The 22,230-nt window shown below is 34.8% G+C and overlaps 1 protein-coding gene across 15 annotated transcripts in view; it reads right to left on the bottom strand.

Moving 5' to 3' along the window:
* The window catches only part of RYR2 (ryanodine receptor 2), a 386,994-nt gene that overhangs the window by 39,200 nt on the left and 325,564 nt on the right, over positions 1–22,230 (bottom strand). For 4 of the 15 annotated variants that reach the window (XM_033055730.1, XM_033055731.1, XM_033055732.1 and 1 more), the window contains 10 exons: positions 17,907–18,010; positions 17,314–17,365; positions 17,126–17,179; positions 15,506–15,529; positions 10,644–10,700; positions 9,447–9,546; positions 8,480–8,559; positions 5,839–5,915; positions 4,455–4,528; positions 2,630–2,647 (listed from right to left, as the gene is read on the bottom strand). In XM_033055730.1, coding sequence (XP_032911621.1) covers positions 2,630–2,647; positions 4,455–4,528; positions 5,839–5,915; positions 8,480–8,559; positions 9,447–9,546; positions 10,644–10,700; positions 15,506–15,529; positions 17,126–17,179; positions 17,314–17,365; positions 17,907–18,010 — 640 coding nt within the window. The remainder of the gene's footprint in view (positions 1–2,629; positions 2,648–4,454; positions 4,529–5,838; positions 5,916–8,479; positions 8,560–9,446; positions 9,547–10,643; positions 10,701–15,505; positions 15,530–17,125; positions 17,180–17,313; positions 17,366–17,906; positions 18,011–22,230) is intronic. The other 11 variants (XM_033055737.1, XM_033055738.1, XM_033055743.1 and 8 more) reach the window with 6 other exon arrangements.

Below are 22,230 nucleotides of genomic sequence, written 5' to 3'. Positions count from 1 at the left end.
GACGCCTCAACATTCTAATTTAATTAAGAAATGCACTTGTTTTCTCAGTGAGTGAAATCCTCTTAAGTTATTTAAGTTCCCTTTTAAATGCAAACACTGATTCAAATACAGTTTTATGAAGGTGCAAAACACCTCTCCAATGCAGGCTACAGTGGATTAAACAGAATTTAAGCATCTACTTTAAGTGTGACTAGGTTGGTGAAGGCCAAAAGCCTATTTATTAATTCAACATTAATAATGGTTGAAAACAGCCCTGATGTGAACCCACACTTAAGCTAGTTATTATACCACATGTATTTCTCACATTGGTAAAAGTCCCTTATGACCTAGTCTCGTTCCAAAATTGTATTACTTTAAAACAATGCTTCTGTGAACTTACAGAGAAATTAAAGTAAACCATGATAAAATATTAAAAATTTGAACATAAAAATAGAGATTTCCTGAAAAAGGGGGGAAAGAGGTAATATAATCTAACTGTAAACTGAACTTCTTAAGTTTTGTACTTCATATAAAAAAAACAAGAGAAAAACATTGCACTTACAAGATTTTTGTGACTCAGAGTGAAATGGCAAAGGAGTATGAGTGTTAAATGACAAACTACTGCAAGTATTTCTATGTGTCTTTGATTTTGAACCCCCCGTTTTTGGAAAAGGAAACAACAATCAAAACAAAATACATACAGAAGAAACAACATTGAGTATGCCACAAAAACAAGTAAGAAACACATTTGCTTAAGAACCATCAATGTTGTTACCAGTGGGGGTTCCAGGGTTTGGAAAGGGAAGGTAGTACCAGTCAGAGGAATATCAGGACAAGGCACTTACGATGTGGACAGCACAAAGAAACAATTGGAATACAGCAATAAATTTCACATCCATGTTGACTCAATAAAGGGCTTTCTATCTATTGCTAATGTTGGCATGGGGCCAGAAATGAGAACTGCACATGAGGAAAATTTGACTTTATTCCCATAAGTTTCAAAAGCTTTTCTGTGAATTCGGGAATAATCATTTCAGGTGTAGGTTGCTAAGTCAATGACAATTACTCATGGATGTGCTTCTGTAGCTGATTCAGATGAAACGAGAAATAGGCTAAAATGCACATTTTACATCCCATCATTTCCTTGGGAGTCAATAAAATTATCATTAATTGAGGAGTAATTGAGTATTCATAGACTAAGTATCTTTCTCAGAAAAAAAAGACCAAACAAACAAAAGAAAATCTTTCTCATCTTTGGTACTTCCTTTGTAGTATTTACAGATGGTTATTCACAGGATTGCAGACATAAGATATCTTATATATCCTTTATATCCTATAAAATCTAGGATACTTTGAAACTGTTCCCTACAGGAGTTTCCCCACAGACACACTGGCTTGGCTTTCTTAATGCTATCAGGTATTAATACCAGTACCTGTACAGCTCTTACTTAAACTACTTTTCAATTAACTGAAAAAGGTGTGCTTCATAATATTGAAAAAAAAATACTATTTTAAGGTAGCATATTATCAATAATAATGTAACTTTGAAAGGGAAAATTACAGTCTTTTTTGGTTGGATTTGGTTTTCTTGAATTTTCAGTGGTTAAATATTAATATGTAGGAAAAGATGGTATTTGCAAATATTATCTCTTTGTGCCAAGACATCTTTGACACAGTGATTCCTGTATCTTGACATTGCTACTGCTCAGTAACAATGAAAACAAACAGCAAAAAAATTATCCTAATCACTGTGGACAATTTTGTTAAGCTGCCAAATAGAAAATTTCTACTGAGAAAATAAATAAAACACCAGATCATCCTCCTACCCAACATTTGGCTAATGAAAAGACACCTGTTGTGTTGGAGTTCATAGTTTCTGCTGACTGGTATACACATTTTGTATTTTAAAATCTCTTTTCACACGGTGACACGAACATCTCATGCCAAATGCTCCTACAAAGCTCTTCCTTTACTTGAAGTGAAGAAACTGTGAGGTATATCAACCATAACACACCAAGTAGCTTTCACAGTAAGGAACAATCACCTGTACACAGTACTGTTTCCCCTAAATTAGCAATGTGCACCACCTCTTTCTTGTATCAACTCCTGACCGCATTAGATAAACCTAGCCAGTGTCAAGTCCTCTCCTTACTAACCACCCTCAAATCCTCACTGGATCCACCACTGATTTCCTGTGCTTGCACAAATCAATGCAGCAATAAAGCCACATTCAATACACAACAAAAAGGCTACAGGAAGACTAAAGCACAAGGCTTTGTGTATGTATATATTATTATTTTTCCTTTTAACATTCATCCATTGCAAATACTGGGCTCGCTAAAATGAAAACAAATTAAAAAATAACAGGAAAGAAAAGTATAAAAAAGCTTGCTGCTCTTACATCTACTGTGTCAGTCACTGTGCAAATCCTGAGAAAGAGAGGAAGACCAAAATGGGAAGGTTTGATGTGCAAACCAAGAATTTCAGAATAAACAATTGCAATATTAACAGAAAAATCACACTAGTTTAGACTTCTTACAGGAAAAAAAATTCTTACAGGAAAAAAAAGTGATATTCAGGAGCTATACAGTGCTGACACATAGCTAAGAGCAGGGAAAATAAGGAATAGGCAGTTGTTTTTAATAATTACCACGCTCATGGGTGATGACTGAGGAAGGGAGGACAGGACAATTAGTTCAAAGAAAAAAAAACAGGAAAAAAAGAAAAAAGGTGAGAATTTGTTTTAGTAAATACAAAATATAGTTAGTATTGGTTTTGCCAAATTTAGTTCTGTACTAAAAGAGAAACATCAAATAATCAAAATGAAAAAAAAATCCCTCAAATGAGGAAGCACAAAAATACTCTTAACGTTAGTAGAGTCAATTATGCAGCATTTAAAGATTTATTTATATTTGCATGCAAAATCAGTCATTTCTAGAAACAGAGGCAGAGGTCAAAAGAATAATGAGCCAATATCTTAAGAGTCCAGTTCAGAATCCAACATTATGAGTAAGTTTAGTTATGTAATGGTAGAAATGTTGTCCAAAGAACAAAACGTTGTGCAGAATAATTTTCAGTAAAACATGATAGTAATGGACAAAATTTATATGCCAGATAGCTGTACCAGTGCTCAACTTACAATCTTGTAACTGAATTTTATCCACATGGGTTCACTTTTTTTCCACTCATGTAAGTCTAGAAAGATTTAATCTATAATTTAAACTGTGAGAGCACTTTCGGAGAAGTGGAATTTTTGACTGGCCTTGAAGTCATTCAGACAAACATGATAGTTAATGAAAAATTATTATTTAAGCAGTTGAATATTAAAGAAATAGGCCGCATAAAAGACCTACAGGCACAAGGGACAATGAGATATGCAGTGTTGCTGGTATGAATTATGATCCCTCAATGCAATAGGGATTATACAGTCAAGCTTTTTTACCTTGCTTTTAAGATAAAAACATGTTAAAAGGCTAGGTCACTGTTGGATTTAAACATTAAAACACACTGTAAAAAATTCTGGAGATAAGAGAAGAAAACGTGCTTTGGTAGTTCTATTAAGCATGTAAAAATGAACTTAATGTATCCAGACAATCACAGTAAGGGGGAAGTAGAACTTACTATCAAACAGAAGGAAGAAATTGACAGTGAACTAACAACACTCAGGGTGGAAAGCCAAATTGGTTCAAAGTCAAAAGTAGAGTGAAAATTTTGCAGTATTTCCCCAAAGCCAACTAGAAAAAATATTATTTCTAAGAAAAAGTTTTTCCAGACTTTTTTCCACAGAGCAGATACATTTCCATTAACCTCTTATATTGAGTTTATGGCTTAAGTAAGTGGTGTGGTTTTCAGTCTAAGAGATCAGGTGGAAACTTTTAATCTCATTTTATGCTGAAACCGGTTGGGGACTTCTGAAAAGTTTTACATGCATAAACATTGCTGTTTATAACTGGAATATGCTTTCAATTTTACATGTAATGTCTTCACTTCTTCAGAATGATGAGAAAGAGTCCTCTGAGACCATTCTGAAACTCTACACAGCTAATGATTTACTGTGGACAAGGACTCCTTGTGGACAAGAACTCACTTAGGGTATGTCAATTAAATATAAATCACTTTTAGGAAACCTGTTTTAGCTTCAGCCTCTAGCTATGTATTTACAGGGTTCATGGAATCTTAGACTATCCTGAGGTGGAAAGACCCACAAGCACCTTCAAATTCTAAACCCTGGCCCCGCGTGGAAACCCCAAAATCCCACCATGTGCCTGAGAGCGCTGTCCAAACACTGCTTGAACTCTGTCAGGCTGGTGCTGCAAGCACTTCCCTGGAGAGCCTGTTCCAGTGCCCAACCACCTTCTGTGTGAAGAACCTGTTCCTTATACCTAACTTAAACCTCCCCATGGTTCTCTCAAGTTCAGCTTGCTTCTGCAAAATTTAAAAAAGGTCATGGAAAATTTCTGCTGAATCAATAGTACCTGATCCCTCTTCAGTCACCATGCCAAGGCCTTCTGCTTTGTTCTGACGTTCAAACGCATTTAGGTCAAGAACACTGCAGTGAGAAAAATTACATTTTTCCTGTGATTAATTAAATATGTGCAATATTTAATTTTGTGGAAGTTAAAAAGGATGCATGACTTCATTGAAGTTTACAAGCATACTAGTATTAAAAAGATGCATCTCATTGGCTTGATATATGTGTCTGTTACAAGATTAACAGCCTTAACCTGCTTTTGCCCTGAAAGTGACCACAGATCAGCTCTGACAAAAAAAACCAAAACAGAATGTATGCATTTATGATATGCATACTCATTTTTAGGTGCTATAAAGAAGCCAAGTTATTGACTACTTTTTATTATAGCCCAGTTCATACCAAGCAGCAAGGTCCATTAAGAAACTGTTGTTATTAATTCCACTTAGTGTTTCTCTCCCTCCACATTCTGACAAGCTGAAGCGGCCAAAGGGAAATATGCATTCAACTAAGCAGACTTAAGGAACGTATACCTCACATATTTCATTTGTGAACCTGCAAGGTTCTGTCTTTCAGAGCTTTGCATGTCATCTGGCCAGGGATAACTTTTGTTCAAAAGCACAAATGGTTATAAAAGTCAGGTGAACACAGCATTATTACAGCACCTCTGCTGGAAAGAAACCTCACTGATTTCAAAATTAAACTTGGCCACAGACAGAATTAAGAAAAAAGAATACATAATTAAGAAAAAAGAATACATACCCTGGACATAATAAGAAGACTGAATCACCTGATTCAAGGAGCCCCTTTTAGTCCTATGTTTAATGTTCATTAACACATCATTTACTGATACTGTTTATTCTTGGAAATTACATATAAAACATTAAAACACATACTTTACATATGAAATAAGCATGAATGGACAAAAAAATCATAGTATAATCTCAACTTATTAAAATTCATTAATTTAGTAATAAATTAGACATTTAATTTCTTTTTCTGACTTCTTAGAAGTCCTATGAATAATTCTAACAAAGCTGGGTTTTCCCAAAATTTTTATGGTTACTTAACGTTGATAATTAACCTGATCTCTGCACGATTACTGCATACCACCAGAGTCAAGGATTCACCACTGAGTTGTTTTCTGCCTTATCTCAGGTAGACTCAAATTCCGAAAAATTTTTTTGAAAAGAGCTTTCTTACAAAGGTAGATCCATATTACAAAGATTTTCCCACCATGAGCACCACCCTGTCCTTTAACCCAAATAGCACATGACAATCACCAAGTGCTGTTTACAAAATCTAGGTAGAGGATCATTCCATAACTATAAATGCCATGGAATAAAATATGAGTGCAAAATAATAAATTTTTCAAGTCGGTACTTTCTTACCTACAGGACTGCATAAGACCAGCAAGGCTCTGAAAGAACCCCACATCCTTTTTATCCTTGAGGTAGTCAAGCATTTTCTGCAGCAAACACAAATAATTGATGCAGAGAATTAATATCCATATTATGTGATAACCTAGGTAACTTAAAACTATATGGATTCAATACATTAGTGATGTTGCTGTTTGGAAATATCTCTAATATTTAAGAGCCTTGCAGAGAAAAATCCAGATATAAAACCCAAAAAGAACATTTAATGCTCATGTACTTTATAGAAAAGGTCATACATTTTAGTTATGCCTTCCTAAAGCATGGAAAATAAAGATAGTAACTAAAGTCAACACAGCCAGCAGAATTTAGTGTTTAATATAAACACAATCTTGCCACTACCAGGCTAAAAATTTGTGTTGACACTATTGTTTCAACACCAGATGGGGCTTTTCATGACCTCAGTTTCTTTAAAATTATTTTAGCTGCAACAGCCTGTTATTAGCAACTTGATATTTTAATTTTTTTTAGTTTTATTATAATGCGTAATAACTATCTGAAAACAGATTGCAATGCCAAGAATTTATTGAGTGGCCTGTGATTCTAGAATCCAATGCATTGTTGAATAAAGATAGGATACCAGAGCTCACAGTTGTGAAGAAAACCCACAATGGTGAAGGCCAACCTTAGTAGGAAAGTTACAAGAATTCATGTTGTGAATGAAGTAAAACTATTTTTGTAAAAATAATAGGAAAAGTGGATAATAAGTAACCTCCAAAATGGAGAGCACATAAGCAGACAGCGTTAGCAAAACATAACAGTGTGAAATCAGGTAGACTCAAGATTACAGAAAAAGAATGCCCCAACCAACAATATTATACCAATCAAAGCCAAGAACTCCAGGGGAGGATGATGATAATGACTTTTCAAAACCAATACTGTTCCTCTACCCCCACCCATACCATTCTTCCCAAGGAAGACTGAAGAGTTGACCTTAGGACCTAAAGGAAAATTGGAAAGTTGAGCATACCACCAGAAAAAACAGGTAGAAATGAGGTGACTGAAAAAACAGGAATTCTAACTGTATTAGTGATGCTTTTATGGTATAAGTATGTAATTTAGACTAGTGTATTTCTATCAATGTAAAAATATTAAGTGTTTCCTGCATTTTGATTCATTAAGATTTTAACAAATTATTTTTTTAATGAGATTGTAGATTACAAATTTCATGATTTTCCTAATTTAATATGACATCACAAAGAACTGGCAGTGGTTCAAGTAAATAATTTCTGCACTACTTGTAGGAATTTCATGTCAATTCCTGGCAATGACAGCTCCTGAAAAGAACATTATTTTGCTTCCATTCAGCTGATTCACTTGGGACCTTAATTGTTCCCAGTTGTCTGCATTCTGTAAACTGTGCTACAATAATTTAGTAATGATAGGTATAAACCCTTCTCAACACAGGACTCTTCAACAGAAGCACAGAACATTGAACATGCAGGATTATTTTAACATATCAAACTTGTCCACCGGGAACCGAATTATTTTATAATAGATTAGTTATTCAGTATTTTCTTTGCTTTTATCTGCAAGAGTCTCCAGTGCATAAGCTAAGGACTTCTGAAGTTGTATATCATTCTTTTTGGTGAAGACTGGGGTCAGCAGTTTTGCTCTGCTGGCAATCTCCAACAAAGCTCTCCTTTCCAAAGAATTCCACGATTATAATTTCACGATTATAAGCCACACCATTTTGACTAAAGTTTTGGTCTGAACCTGGAAGTGCGGCTTGTAATCCGGAGAGGCCAATGTATGAAAAAGTTCTGAAATATGCCAACCTGGAAGTGCAAGCTGGCAGCAGCCCCAAGATGAGCCGAGCCCACCCAGCCCCGGCGGGGCAGCGCTGGGCTGGGGGAAGCAAACACAGCGGTGATGGGGCTGGTAGCACCGGGTTGAGGGGAGCGAACACGGCGGCGGCAGGGCCGGCAGCGCCAGGTAGGGGAGAGTAAACGCAGCAGGGGTGGGGCTGGCAGCGCCAGGCAGGGGGAACTGAACGTGGCGGCGGTGGGGCCGGCAGCACCGGGCCAGAGCCAGCCCGCCCAGCGCTGGCGGTGCAGGCAGGAACAAGCGAGCCCAGCAGGGCGGTCCTGAGTGGCAGCGCCAAGCTGGCTCACTCGGCCTTGTTGGCAGCCTGGAGCAGGTCAAGCCCGCGTGGCCCCAAGTTGAGACAGTAAACCCTGCGATCCCATGATTCTGTTACTAACTGGCAACTTCGTGAAAGTTGAACATGGATCCTCGCTGCAAACGAAAGTGTAGCTTATAATCAGGTGTGGCTTATATATGGACAAAGACCTAAACGTTGCTGCACACCCGGATGTGCGGTTTACAATCAGGTGCGGCTTATAATCGTGAAATTACTGTAAATGATATAACATAAAATTTCACCTTTACACCTGAAGTGCAAAACAAATCTCTTTCACCCTTGTAAATAAATAAGAAATACCTACCAAAGGTACTTTTGTATACAATTTTATCCTGTAAACAAGAGTAAGAGTAAGAGGATAAACAGTGTGTGACAGTGTGCTACTGCAGTAACAATGACCATTGTATATGGACCTATACTGGCTAGAATGGGTAGAAGAAACTAGTAGCTTACCTGTTGAACAGTAGAATTTCCTCCATTTAAGATGGCAATTCCCAACTTTAGGGTAGCTGCAACCATGGGCCCCATCTCACCTTAAAAATATTTTTAAATAGATTTTTGGATCATATATAAAATTAAGAATATTTTATTAATTTATTTATCCATTCAATTAATTGCAAAATTGACCTATTTTTCCTTAATTTCTTCAAGAGTGCCTATGGACAAAGTGTAATGCACACAAAGTACACAGAAGAAGCAAGACATAAGGCAGGAATAACTGAGTTCAGTGAATATAAATCATGCTTCAATCACTAGAGAATCCAACGGCTGATTTAAGGCTGGGCTCACAATGATAATCTAGTTTTCAAATTTAAAAATGTGTCCCCTCTGCATGAAAATTTCGATGTTTTCTTCTGTTTTCTTCAGAAAATGACAGTGACCCAAGCATTTAACTACAGTAAAGATAATTTGTAATCAGGAATTTTTAAAACATCACTATTGTGGAAACAAATTACAAAAGAAAAGAATGAAAGCATAAAACCTTGGAATAAGATGGTTTCTAAGGGAAGAAAACATCATTTAAACTTCTGAAATGTTTGATCAAAGTACACCAATAAAGCAGATACTTGCAGACTACAAAATAACAAAAGGGCTTAAATCCACACCTACTTCAGAACTGTACACATTCCAGAGTTTGAGAGTCATTTTGTCATTCAATGCTGCTAAAGCTGTGAAGTACTTCACTCATCCTCAAAATTAGCACTAGAAATATTAATTATAACTACAAAAGAAACAACAGTCTCATGAAAATTACTTATACTTTTCTAGATTAGCTGTCAAAAACTTTGAACTTTTGAGTTCATTTTGAAAGCAAACGTTACAGCCAAACATCTGTATATTTTGCCCAATAAAAAATAAAATCACTTTAAAGTTCATTATATATAAGATTTAAAATTTAATCTACACACCAAAACCTTACCTTTACTTGCACTGATTGTCTGCAGAACCATCTCAGCAGCTCCCCGATCATGCAGCCTGGCTTGTTGATACAGAAGTTTTTGCTTTTCCATTTCTTTTTCCTGAATAAAAATTCCAGTCATTTAACATGAGATTTGAATTACTATCAATCCCCCAAAGGTTCTTGGTTTTCTCTTAGTATATGGGCTCTATGGCAACATCATGAACCATTTTAATACATACGATGCTATTGAACAAATAATTCACAGGTTCAAGTAATAATCTCCACTTGGTATTTTTCTTTAAAATGCTTTTAGCAGTTTATCTGAAAAGAGTCATCTCAATTGTGAATCATTATGTTAGTTCAAAGCCCATGTTCATTACACATACTGCATGTATCAAACTTGCACTTTTGTGCTGTGTTTTTGTGTAACAGTTCATACTCTTAATAATCTTCTATAGTGTGACCATAACTTCATACTGCTCAGTATGTGGCTCTTGAGTTGCAAGTTGTTGCTGAATACCAGAGTAAAAGAAGCATCTCAGAATTTTTTTCAAAACACATCATTATATTATAATATAGATTATCCCCCTACTAACAGAATATTTGATAGAATACACTGTGCTTTTATATTTTGTATTCTCTAGCGGCAAGAAACAATACTGCATGGCGTTGCTTGAGCAATGGTGAAGGTTCTTTTTTGTAATTTAAACTACTACCGAAAACACAAAGAGCATAAAGAGCAAACATAAAGGCACAGTTAATTCCAGATGAGTTTCAACTTTCATCAGGTAAATTGAAGTTTGCTGGAGAATTGAGGATGACTAAGCAGTATAAGTTGCAAAATGGAAGTTGCATAGAGCCCTATGACAGTGAGTCCATCAGATGGCGTGGTAAAAAGCTTACTCAAAAGGAACATGACACAATCAGTTAGTATCATGTCCAAAAACACAACGCCCAAAACATGTATGACCTAAAAGCAGGAACAGCTGCAGCAGAAGTAGTCAGAATGACAGCTTTGCTGCCATAAACTTTCCATCCAAGTTACGGAAAAAATACATTGGAAGATGGAAGAGGTTTAAAAAATGAAGGCTTGCTAAATAGAGGGTATGAGTAATAAATTAAAAAAGAAGAGGTAAAAAAGAGAAATATGTTCAAATGAATGAAAAATAAACCTTTAACTCAAAAGCAAACCAACACAGACATTTATGCTGTTACCAGAGAGTTCTCGCCGAGGCTGGCAAATTTGTTTCTTAAATCTTTGATAATATCGTGCTGCGGAAACAAAATTCATCAGGGTTTTTTTTTTCACACTATTAGCTCTCCTGTGGTTAAATTGTATCTTTCTTTTTGCTTTAAATTATGTGACAGATCTAGATGGAGGCACAAAAAGGAAAAAAAAATGGCAGCGTTGCTTTGTATTTAGCCATGCTAGGGTTTGAAAGTTTTGCCTTCATGTTTAAACCTCTTCCTGGGAGTTCAACAAAAACAAAACAGAAACATACACACACGCACGCACACACACACACCACACACACAAACCACCAGAAAACCATGACATCACAGGCTCAATATAGCTACAGTAGAATATTTTCATTTGCTTCAGAAGCCACTGAAAATTGATCAACCTTTCTTTTCTTAAAAACTTTCCTATTTCTAGGTACTTTTTGTTTTATATCCAACACCCTTTCATCTTTCTTTCATTGCAAAATTTACTATTCAAAAGCCTAACATCAGCTATACTACTTTCACTGCACAATATTTTTTATAAGAATATCAAAGATTTTTAAGGATGCTTAGGGATGTATCTGCATAATCTACAGACCAACTTCTTGCAATGGCAGTACAGAAGAACAGTAGGAAGAGGCATTGCCAAACAGCTTAAAATGAGAGAACTGGCATTTTCCATGGAAATCAAGAAGTCTAGAGTATTAGTAACAAAAGAGACCAAAAAAAGAAAACCAAAACCAAACAAAGAAACCAACAAGAAAAAAAACCCACAAGCATTTCTTTCAAAAGCAACCATTCTTTGATGATAACCCACAAAGATGATGGTTCCTTCTTCAGCTTCACAATGCATTTTCACTGTTGCTCTCTCCATGCCAAGTCAATACATATATATAAATATATATATGTGATGGCAGCACTTACAGGAAGTGGGGCAGCCATTGCCTAAAAAGTATACTAAATTATTAAGGTTATTCCCATTTCTCTAAGATGTGTTTACTGTTTGCACTGTTACCTATGCTACCAGTTTCAGCTTTTTTGCACTGCATCCACTTCCTTGCCAGTTGAAGCCAAGACAACTACCAAAGTAATTAGCCAATGATTTGAACTTTCTGTCACTCACCAAACCATTACAAAAACAGCAAAAATACTTCACTAAATGAAACATTTTAAATAATTAAAATGAATTAAAATTTTTTTAAAATTAGAATTTTAAAAATAAGTAAATAAACCAAAAGAAACACACCCCAAAACAAAACCAATCCTCAATGAAGAACAAATCTATTTTATCTTAGATGTTTTCCATTTATATAGGAAAAAGTTGACCACTTCCAAATGTACATACAAGTGTTCTCATATTATAGAGTTTTCCCAGAATCCTACCAAACCAAGGAAACTTTTGAATCATACTCTTGGAAAACAGAGACCCAAATATTTTCTACTTTATCTGTTTTTTGAGTTTTAAATCATTATGAAACCATATGTCAAAATATGTTGGGCAAAACCACAAGTTTTAGTTTGAATTTGTAGGCAAACAAGCCTGCCAAACCTAAAGGGAAGATTTAACTGATAAGTGTGTCACTGAAATTCTTTAATTTTCTTGAAATTCATACAGAGACTAATTCTTGGAGTCCTCCTTGGAACTAGGACATATGGAAAGGTTTGTTTACTGCCACCAGCAAGCCCCAAAAGACAGACTGCTGGCATAAGCTCATACTTTTACAGAGTATATACTTTTTTTTTTTTTTTAACAAAATCATTAAGTTAAAGAGAATAAATAAAAATATGTAAAGAACAGAAACAGCTTTCAACGCGGCTATTAGAAGATGAATTGTTCTCCTTTGAATTGTCTTGATATTTTAAAATTTTCAAGACTTCTGTTTAGTCCAGAGAACAAATCCTATTAGGCAGGTCTTATGCTGGCAAAACATCTGTTCATTTCAAAGTCAGGCATGCGTAAGTATAAGCTATGTAATTAAAATATCAAGAACTCATGCATAAAACTTCTGTATCTTTTTACATATACATCTTTATATATACTTTAATCCTTTAAGTTCAATATATGCTGGTTTTTGTTCTATAAATAAAATTGAATTTTTCCTAAATCACTCCTTTTGGACTTCTGCATTGAAGCATCCACTGCTTGTTGCAAGGGGTTTGGACTCAAGGTCCTTTAAAGGTCCTTTCCAACCAGAACTATTCTATGAATAAATAACGCATTCTGTAGTGTAGAGAGTGAAAGCATGTATTAGATTTCATACAATCCATTAAATATAGGAAAAGATGATGAAAAACACATTTTTACATGGTGTGATTGGAATGTTTACTTTCTTAGAACTGAAAAATTGATTATAGAGTCTGATCTTAATTCATTTAATAGTTACTTATTGTAAATATGTGGTATATGGACACTCAGTGGTTTATTCAGGATTTGTGACAGTAAGAGATAAAGGCAACTGACTTCAAAGGGCTGGAGCCTTATGAGGTTGCATTATTTGTTTCTACAGAAACTTGAAAATTTTTGTCTGAGATAAGTGACAGCACAATGTATCATTTTGTCAAAAAAAATATGAATACAGAAGTCTATCAAAAAAGTTGCTACCAGTAACAGGAATGAAAAGAACTGACATAGGAACCCTATTCCCCCATTTCTTTTCTTCCTGTGAAGAGTCAATTTAAATCAATTTAATACAAATCAATTTAAAAATATGAGCTAATTTTTCTCTTTCTTTGAGTTCCCATCCTACATGTATTTAGCCCACATTAATATGTAGGAGTGACTTAAGTGCAGAAAATTATTTGCATTCAGCTAGTGGAACAGTTTGATTTGAAAGAATTTCCTATTATATAGAATCAAAGGAGACAATGACACCAACTTTACAGGCCATCCATTGAGCATCTGTTCATTATATAAAAAGTTAACTTAGAGACAAAGGAGAAGGGGCAAAGACAACTGTAGTAACTCAAAGCAAATACCCACAGGTAAATGCTGACAGGAACATACTAACATACAGAGAACATTATCGTCACATCCCTATTGTCCACACTATTAAACCAAAATAGATTAATTGTACAAAAATGAGACTACACTGCATGAGATATGGGCAAAAAAAAAAAACAGTCAATAAAATACACTCAGCGTTTTCGTCACATTTTAGGCTTGCCCAAATTTCTCTATTGCTCTGACTGTGAAGAGATTAAAGACTTCAAATGCCACGTATTTTTAAAGTCAAGAGAAGCAGAAGACTTTTATCCCCATATAAATTGAACAGTCACTCTTTTCACATGCACACACAGGATAGAATAGAAGAACTGCCTTCAACATTAAAATTTGATCGCCAGACAGAAAGAAAACACACAAATGTGCACACAAGCACACACGCAGTTGGTATGTACAGTTTCACATCTGCACAACTATTTAATGCATGTATGAAGAAAGCAACAGTTATTTCTTGTTGTGTTTTTTTCCCTTTCAAAATACTTCACGGTCAGCAAGAAAAAAATTTCTATGGAGTAGATAAGATTTAGTGTATGGCAACCAGGTAAGCAGAGTGATAGACGTAGTATTTGGATAGCTGAATTATTGGAATTTTAAAAAGAAATTATATTATTAGATTGCTTATATATTTTCTTTAAGTTTTTTAATATGCACTTTGTGTCCATAGCAATTACAATACCTTTTAAATAACTTTTTGTGAGCAAATTCATCTTCCAGGATAATGTCTTTATCATATGAAGATAGAACAGACCTGTGCAATTTTTGGAGGAGTAAGAGTAAAGTTGATTCTGATATACATCTTCTCTCCCCACAAATGCATGGGAACCTCTTTCTTCTTTGATCTGAATGTGAATAGAAGGCTAGCAAACAAAACAACTAAAATCACCTTACTCTTTTCCTGGGAGAAGGTTACAAGGTTACATTGCCATAGGAAACAAAATTTGAAGTTACTGACTGAAGTCTGACCATTAGCTAAATCTCTGCATTTCAAATCTCAAGCAAGTCATCTTTGCTTACTCTAGCACTCTAGCTGTCACCAGCCACAGCACAAATAACTGAACCAAAAATTAGCTTCTCCACACACCATACCTTCTCCCAGAATATCCCAGTGCCTTGCAGCACTACCAGCAGGTGGCCTGAGTCAACAGTGGGAACCGAGACTTCTACCTGCATGAAGCAGGCAAGTAGTCTGGTGCACAGCCACGGGACACCTTTCAGAAAAAAACGGTGAGGCTTTCATGGTGAGACACAAAAGGCTGTGTAAGAAATTGAGCCAATAAAAAAATTAACACTGAAGTTTCAGAGCTATTGCCTCTATGCCCTAAGAGAAAACATGGAAGAACAAGGAATCATTTAAGCTAAGGAGTATCTAAGGAGTTTCTGTCAAATACTATAATGATGAAGGCTAAGGACTCGGCTCCAAAGGATCAGAATCAGATATGAACTATGATTGATGCTCTCTCTGTGACAAATACTGGAAACAGAATTCTACCAGTACATCAACTACTTTCCCTTAATAGCCAAATAAGTTGTTTTAATAATTCAAATTAAGTTATAACCAGAAAGAAGATAACTGATGCACAAAAGGCATGAACAGCAAAACAACATGAACAAGCCAAATGACATTCTGTTTGCCCCAAAACAGTATCAAAATTTTACATGGCATATTTTGCATAAATAATTCCTGAAATCTTTAAAGAGCTTGCGCACAAAAAGGGTTTGGTATAGATGTCATGCTGGAACTGAAATGCTGAAAATTATTTCAAGACCCTTTAGTTGAACTTATCCAAGATGTTGGGCCTGAAAAATCACAAAATTAGACCCAGACAAATACACACATATTTTTTTGTTTTACCTTGCTGCGTTGTGATCCTGTCACCTTAAGGAAGGGCAAGGACAAGAAGCAAAATAGTAATAAGAAAAAGAAGTCCAAAATGTTTTTCTGCAGGTGACTGACCAAATACATACATAAAATTGTCTTTTGAACACATAAATACATTATTTAAAGATAAGTTTCACAGCTACAGGAAAAATAATAAAGAGAAACAAATGAATAGGATCTTTTCTCAAGACAAAAAATTGAATGCTGAACAAAGAATCCATTACAACTTAGGTAAGGAGCACTAACAAATTCCTTACTGATAAATTTTTTCATACAACTCAATGACTTCTTTTTAACAATTTTCATATCTATAAGCATGATATCTAACAAGCATGTACAGGCTTCCTGACAAGAGCATATAGGATTGTCAATGCTGTCATATACTGTATTTCCAGAGGAAAAGAAAAAAACCTCAGAAAAACCCACTGAAATTTGGGTTCATACTGAGATATTTACCAAGAAACAAAAGTTTATATATTGAGTATATTAATTGTAACTCAACTGGACTTCTGAATGATTGAAAAGAATTTAGTACTGATATTCTTTATGATTTCTTTATACAGTCAAATAGGGAATATGTACTTAAATCAGTGCTATATCATGCAGCATCATGTAGAAAACATACAGAACATTATATTTCTATAAAACAATGGAGTAAACAGGACCCAAAACACTCCTTAACAATCAGAATAGCACAGATAGTTTTAAAGCAAATCAATCAGTATATTTAGAATTTTTTAAGAAACCATAGAAGTGTTTATTTCATGTATCTGTCTTTTAGTAGAGATATGAAACATAAGTACTAATTGATTTGAAAGACAAAAGAGATATCGTTTAATGTCAGAATCATAATATGCCAAAACACATCAAAATATTTAAAAAAATAAAGAGCTAATTCCCTCAGTGCCACTCAAAAAAGATAAAATTCTTACAAACTCTACTTTATTAATGGAAAAAGAGAGACAGATCCTAGAGCAAGCACATGGCAAGGACTCAACACTTACACTTTTAATCAACCTATATGTATCCTTAAACAGTGATGATCAGTAAAAATTCAACATTAAACAGCAATAAATATAGATTCCCTATTGTCAACACAAGCAAAAATCTTAGCAGTACCAATGAAGAGAAGTTCACATTTTTTAAGAAGCACTAATATACATGTGAACATAAAACAACTGTATGAATTACTGGTACTGAATGCAAACGACTACTGCAAAAAGTAGTATTACAGTATCTTAAGAATCCAAACCAAAGGTAGGGCAGAATAATTTAACAGATACAGTCTATTATTTTCAGACTTATTCTAGAATAAGTTGCTATCTGTAATACCTAACTAAAAAATTAAATGAGATAAATGCGTAAGATCCACTAAATTATTCTCTATTTAATTGTATATTATGTAATACACTGCATGTTATTGTTTCACTAATATTAATCTGGGGACTCATATCTGCCATATCCAGCTTGTGACATGCAGTTCACTGGCATAATAAGCTGCAGTAAGCCATGAACCAAAAAACATAAATGTCAGCTGGAAGCTATGAAATAATGTCTAACATGACAAGAAAAACAAAACAAGTATAATCTTACTTCAAAACTCTTCACTTCTTCTTCACCATCATCATCTTCTTCATCATGGCAGCTCTGATATCATGTAGAAAGAAAACATTTGCTGATAACTCACAATTTACTAATAACACTTCACAAATGATTTCTCTTGAACTTCTTCACTAACTTAATTAAAACACAAAATAAGCAATAGGCATCAAATGAGTTACCTTTGCCATAATGTCAGCATAAGCCATATACAAGAAATCCTCTTCCAATTTGCTGGTTAATAGAGAGAGGAAAGGTAAAATGAGGAAGATTAGAGTCATAGCAGAACTACTGAAGTGCCAAAATATTTTTAAACATCTTAAAATATTTTAAAATCATTTCTATGCTCATAAATAACTACAAAAGCATTTTTGGAAAATGAAGACTTGGTTAACTCATACAAATAGAAAAGTATAGCCAGCTACAACCACGCTACTCGAAAATTCATAAACACCTTCTAGTAAAGTGAATATTGCTAATTATTGACTAGAATATATTTCATATTCAGAATGTAACTGTCAATAGGGAACACAGACAGAAGACATAGGGGTAGTAAGCCCTGAACATAGTATCCATATCCATGAAAAAGTCATGTTAAAATCGCTACATTCCACAAGCTAAAGAGGTTTGAGTGTAACTCAAACTCACCATATGTTCATTTGCTCATTTTGGCCTAGCTTATGCAATCTCACTTGAAAAGAGACATATATGACTTCAAATACAGGAGTAATCTGAAAATCTGAATACACTCTGTAGGCTCTCACACCATCCCTACCATTTTTCAGTCAAGGCTGTTCGACTGAATAGCAGAATAAGCTGATGTAAAGGATCAACTCTTTTAAGGCTTTCGTCTTCTTCTGGTGGTTCCTCTCCAGGTTTCTTTAGGGAAAAAAGAAATTTTAAAAGTATATTCAATTATCTATAGTGAAAACGTGTTACTCTGTGCAATTTAGTAAATATTAACATATGTAATTTTGGACAACCAAGAGGAAGTAACTTCCAAGCGAAATATGATAAAACTGAACACCGACTGTGTTTATGACCATGAAGACTTACAAAGATGATACCACTTGCAAAGTTTTGGATTTCCTCTCCCCATAAAAACTGATCCTCTTACCTAGATTCTGAGAAGAACTTCAATCTTTTACTCTGTTATCCAAAACTAGTTGCAACCCAATGCCATCATTTACTATTATACTGTCTGTTGCTATGTTAATCAGTTTCATCACATAAAAATGAGAATCCCATTTCAAGCCTGTACTAGGTATAATGTTCACTGAGACACTCTGAGAGACTTTGAGGGAGAAGAAATCCAAACCTCAAGCTTACCAACAGTTTTAGACACAAGGAGCTCTATCTACCAATGACAGCAATGTTGGCAGGATGTAGAATTTTAGGAGATGACAAATCAATAATGTAAAAAAATCATATATTATTCAATAATAATTGAATAATAATATATAAATGCATAAAGAGGGGCACTTTTTTCATGTGGTTATTTTGTTTTCAGTTTTAGACATCTCTAGTTGGCTTTCCTTGAAAGAAAAATGTGGTCCTAAATACTATAATGACAACGATCAAAGCAGAGTTATGAAAAGCATCTATACAAATCTGTCCTCTGACTTCTTATCAATTGCCAAAAAACATTTCAGAAAGTGTTTTGCCTATCAAGTTACTAGCAAAATTGCTTCACCCAGTCACTTTTTTCTATGAAGAATCTGGTAATTCAAAGAAAATTAGTTCCATAAAATATGCCCACTCTTCCTCTTTGCTTTCATCTAGCACTATACACCAAAATACATATAAAAAGAATTCCATGCATTGATAAGACAGTACAAGTAATATTATATGTTATATCAATATTTAAAATATATAAATAAATATATTGAATATTACATTATTATATTGCCATATATTACATGTTAAGAATAAGGATGGGTTGGCCACTTCAGAAATACAAGGAAAATGGATTTTTGTCTATTAAGAAAAAAAATTTCACATGCCAAAGAGATGCCTGTGGGAATGCTTTAAGATGAATACTGCCTATGAATACTGTCATTTCTATGGGCCTGGTAAGTTCACCTTTCCCATGCAGCTGTACCAAACATGACTGGTAGCAGCTGAGAATTCCCTTCAGCTGATGTCTGTGCACAATGATTGTTTCATATGCCACTCTGTAATGGCCATACAAGGATCATTTCACATTTTTCAGTGTGTGATAATATTTATAGTATCAATAATAAGACCAGAACAATTATGGATGTCTTCCTCTCCTCTTTTTTTTCAATCTTGTTTAGAATGCTGACCTTTCTCTTTAATTAACTTGCAGTATTCTGTACTTCATAATGTTATCAACCAAAATATCTCCCTAATGCTATAAAAACTGATGAAACAAAAGGGCAGAAGTTGTGTTAGTGTGTTACTAGTTTACATAGATTTATTGAAATTAAATGGAGGATCAAAGTCACCAATGATTGAGTTAAGTAGAAATTATTAAGCTCAGCATGAACAATAGAATCAGTGATTTTCTGATATTTCTGGGAAATAAGTATGCTTAATTTTCAATGTCTTGAGACATTTGCCCTATTATTATTAAAGTGCAAAACAAAAAGCTTTACCTGAATGTATTATAAGAGGGTAAAACAAATAGGTCAGGTAAGTTGTAGCTGCCATTTCTAAATCTTGAAGACTTAAAAAATATTATTCTATATAATCTAATTGTATTATTATTATTATTATTTTATATCATCTGAATTTCTATTAAACATATTGTTCTTACAAGTTATTATGTCCACTAACATCTACCAATAAAACAAGTAAACAATTATGTCAAATAAGTGTTCATATAACCTATTTACTTAAGCAGAAGCATTTTTACAATTAATAAAAATGTTGAATACCTTATTATGCTAAAATCAAATATTAAAAGTCTAGTTTCCTCAGAGGCTTGATTTGTAGAATCTCAGTTAAGAATCAGCCCAATTAAGCTCCTCAAAAAGAGCACAAGTGTATACTTTTCTGCTTTAATTTCACAAGTGAAAGAAGGAGTTCTACTTTTGTACAACAGGCTTAAGGACAAATGATTCAGGGAACAAAACTGCAAGTGTAAGTCAAGTTATCTGCTTTTATGTGATGGAAATGCTCAATTCTCAAATCCCAGAAAAAGCTCTTACCACCAGTCTATAAATTGCCAGGATCTGGCAAAGTCAGGAAGTCAGTTTTGACTGTGTTTGTTCCTTTAAATTATTTTTACTTAGCAGAAAAGGATGGCCAAGGTTCTCAGTACTGAGAAAGAACTCACTATGGCATAAAAGATTGTAGTGTACAAACTACAGAGAGTTAAAGGACAGGAATCTTGCCTAGAGTTCTGGGTCCTGATTTGATTCATTTTCTTATTTCATATGTGAACAGCCCAGAAACTTCAGACAACCCTTCAAGAGCACATCAGAGAGCCCAAGGCTCCTCCTTTCTCCCCTTCCAGATGAATTCTGCTACCCTAGTCTCTGCTGTGATTCCATCTTGACAGTTCAATAAACTTGCTAAAATTCCTTGTAAACCAGGGTATTATTTCCCTAACAGGAACCTTCACCAGCAACAAAACCACATCTTCCATGATATCCACAAAGCATTCTGTGTCAGTTCCACAAAGCTGAAACTCAAACTCTCACCCTTCTGAGACTGAGTGCTCTAAGGCAGTATGAATGTGATGCAAATGTTTTTAAAAGACACATGGAGTTTTGTGTGCTCTTTTGAACGAAAGCTGCAGTACATCTCTCCACAGGAGAGCAATGGAAACACACACATACCCGTATGTTTGAGGAATTACAAGGGAAATCTTGTACTTGTTTTAATAAAGGATGATCTAAAAGCCAGGCCAGTCTGTTTCTGTCCTCTCTGAGGCAGTTTTTCTGTCAAGCTCTCAGTTGGTAAGGACTTATTTATAACTTAGCAAATATATAGGTTCATTGTGGAGGTAAGGAGGTAATCCATGTCAGTGTAGCCAAATGACCACGCTGGGTTATTTCTTTACATGAACACACCTGCACATGCATGCACATGTGCAAAGACCTATGATGTTCCACTGCAAACTCATGCTCCCAACTGCTAATACATAATTATTTTTGAGACTGAACCTGCAGTATTTAAAACACTTGCATTGTGCTGGGATACATAGGGATATCAGTTTAAAAGGCCGTATATAAAGTAAACATTTGTACAAGTCTCTTGTTTTTTCACAAAGCTTGTTCGTACAATAAAGATGCCACAAGAAATTAATTCTACACGTGTGCTGGCAAAACTTCCACAGTCTGTCTGTGTTGAGCTCATTGCTGCTGATTCCCCTTTCCTTATTTTGATCCTAATTTTAAAATTTGTTTACAACATGGGTAGCTGGTTTTAAGTATAAACTTTAAGCAGTAAAAGCAGATTATTACTTTTTTCTAATAGAAATTTTACAGTCAGCTTCCTCTATTGCAGAGAGCAGGCTCTCCTTACAATAAAAAGACTGCTCTGTTGGACCTGTCAGAGACTTAAACAGTTCCTAACACTAGTTCTTGCAAAGCTGTGAAAAAGCTACCTTTCAGAGAGACAATTGTAAGGGATGAGGACCCCAGACTTAAATGAAAATCACCATAGGAATTTACAAGGCTAAAGATGTGGCTCTAACATTTCACCACTGGGAAAAATCTTCATGTCCCTGACAAGAGAATTCTTCTGTGAAGGAGCAGACTCTGACAGCTCCTAAGGAATTGACTGAGCTAAGACTAGATTCCTCTAGTTTCATATTCTAACCTTTTGACTTAAATGGCTTTAATGTGGATTATGTAACCCTCAAATACACAAAGGTTAGCAGCAAAACAGGAGGGAAAAGCTGTTCCAGTTCTCCACAGGGCAAAAGATAAGAGATAGGGGAATGACAGCAACAATTGACATGAAATTTAGAAATAAAGCTTTATAAAAGGTTACTAAAGCCCTGAAGCAAACAGCCTGAGGGGATTTTGGAATCTCCATCGCGAGTAATTTTTAAAAAGCTGTCAGAGTGACTTGGTTATAGTTCATCCTTTTGGGTAGAAATAGCTTAAGTGATATCTTAGCTACTT

This window comes from Catharus ustulatus, chromosome 3 (assembly GCF_009819885.2).
Source record: "Catharus ustulatus isolate bCatUst1 chromosome 3, bCatUst1.pri.v2, whole genome shotgun sequence".
NCBI classification, from domain to species: Eukaryota; Metazoa; Chordata; class Aves; order Passeriformes; family Turdidae; genus Catharus; species Catharus ustulatus.
This window is presented reverse-complemented; position numbering and strand designations above follow the sequence as displayed.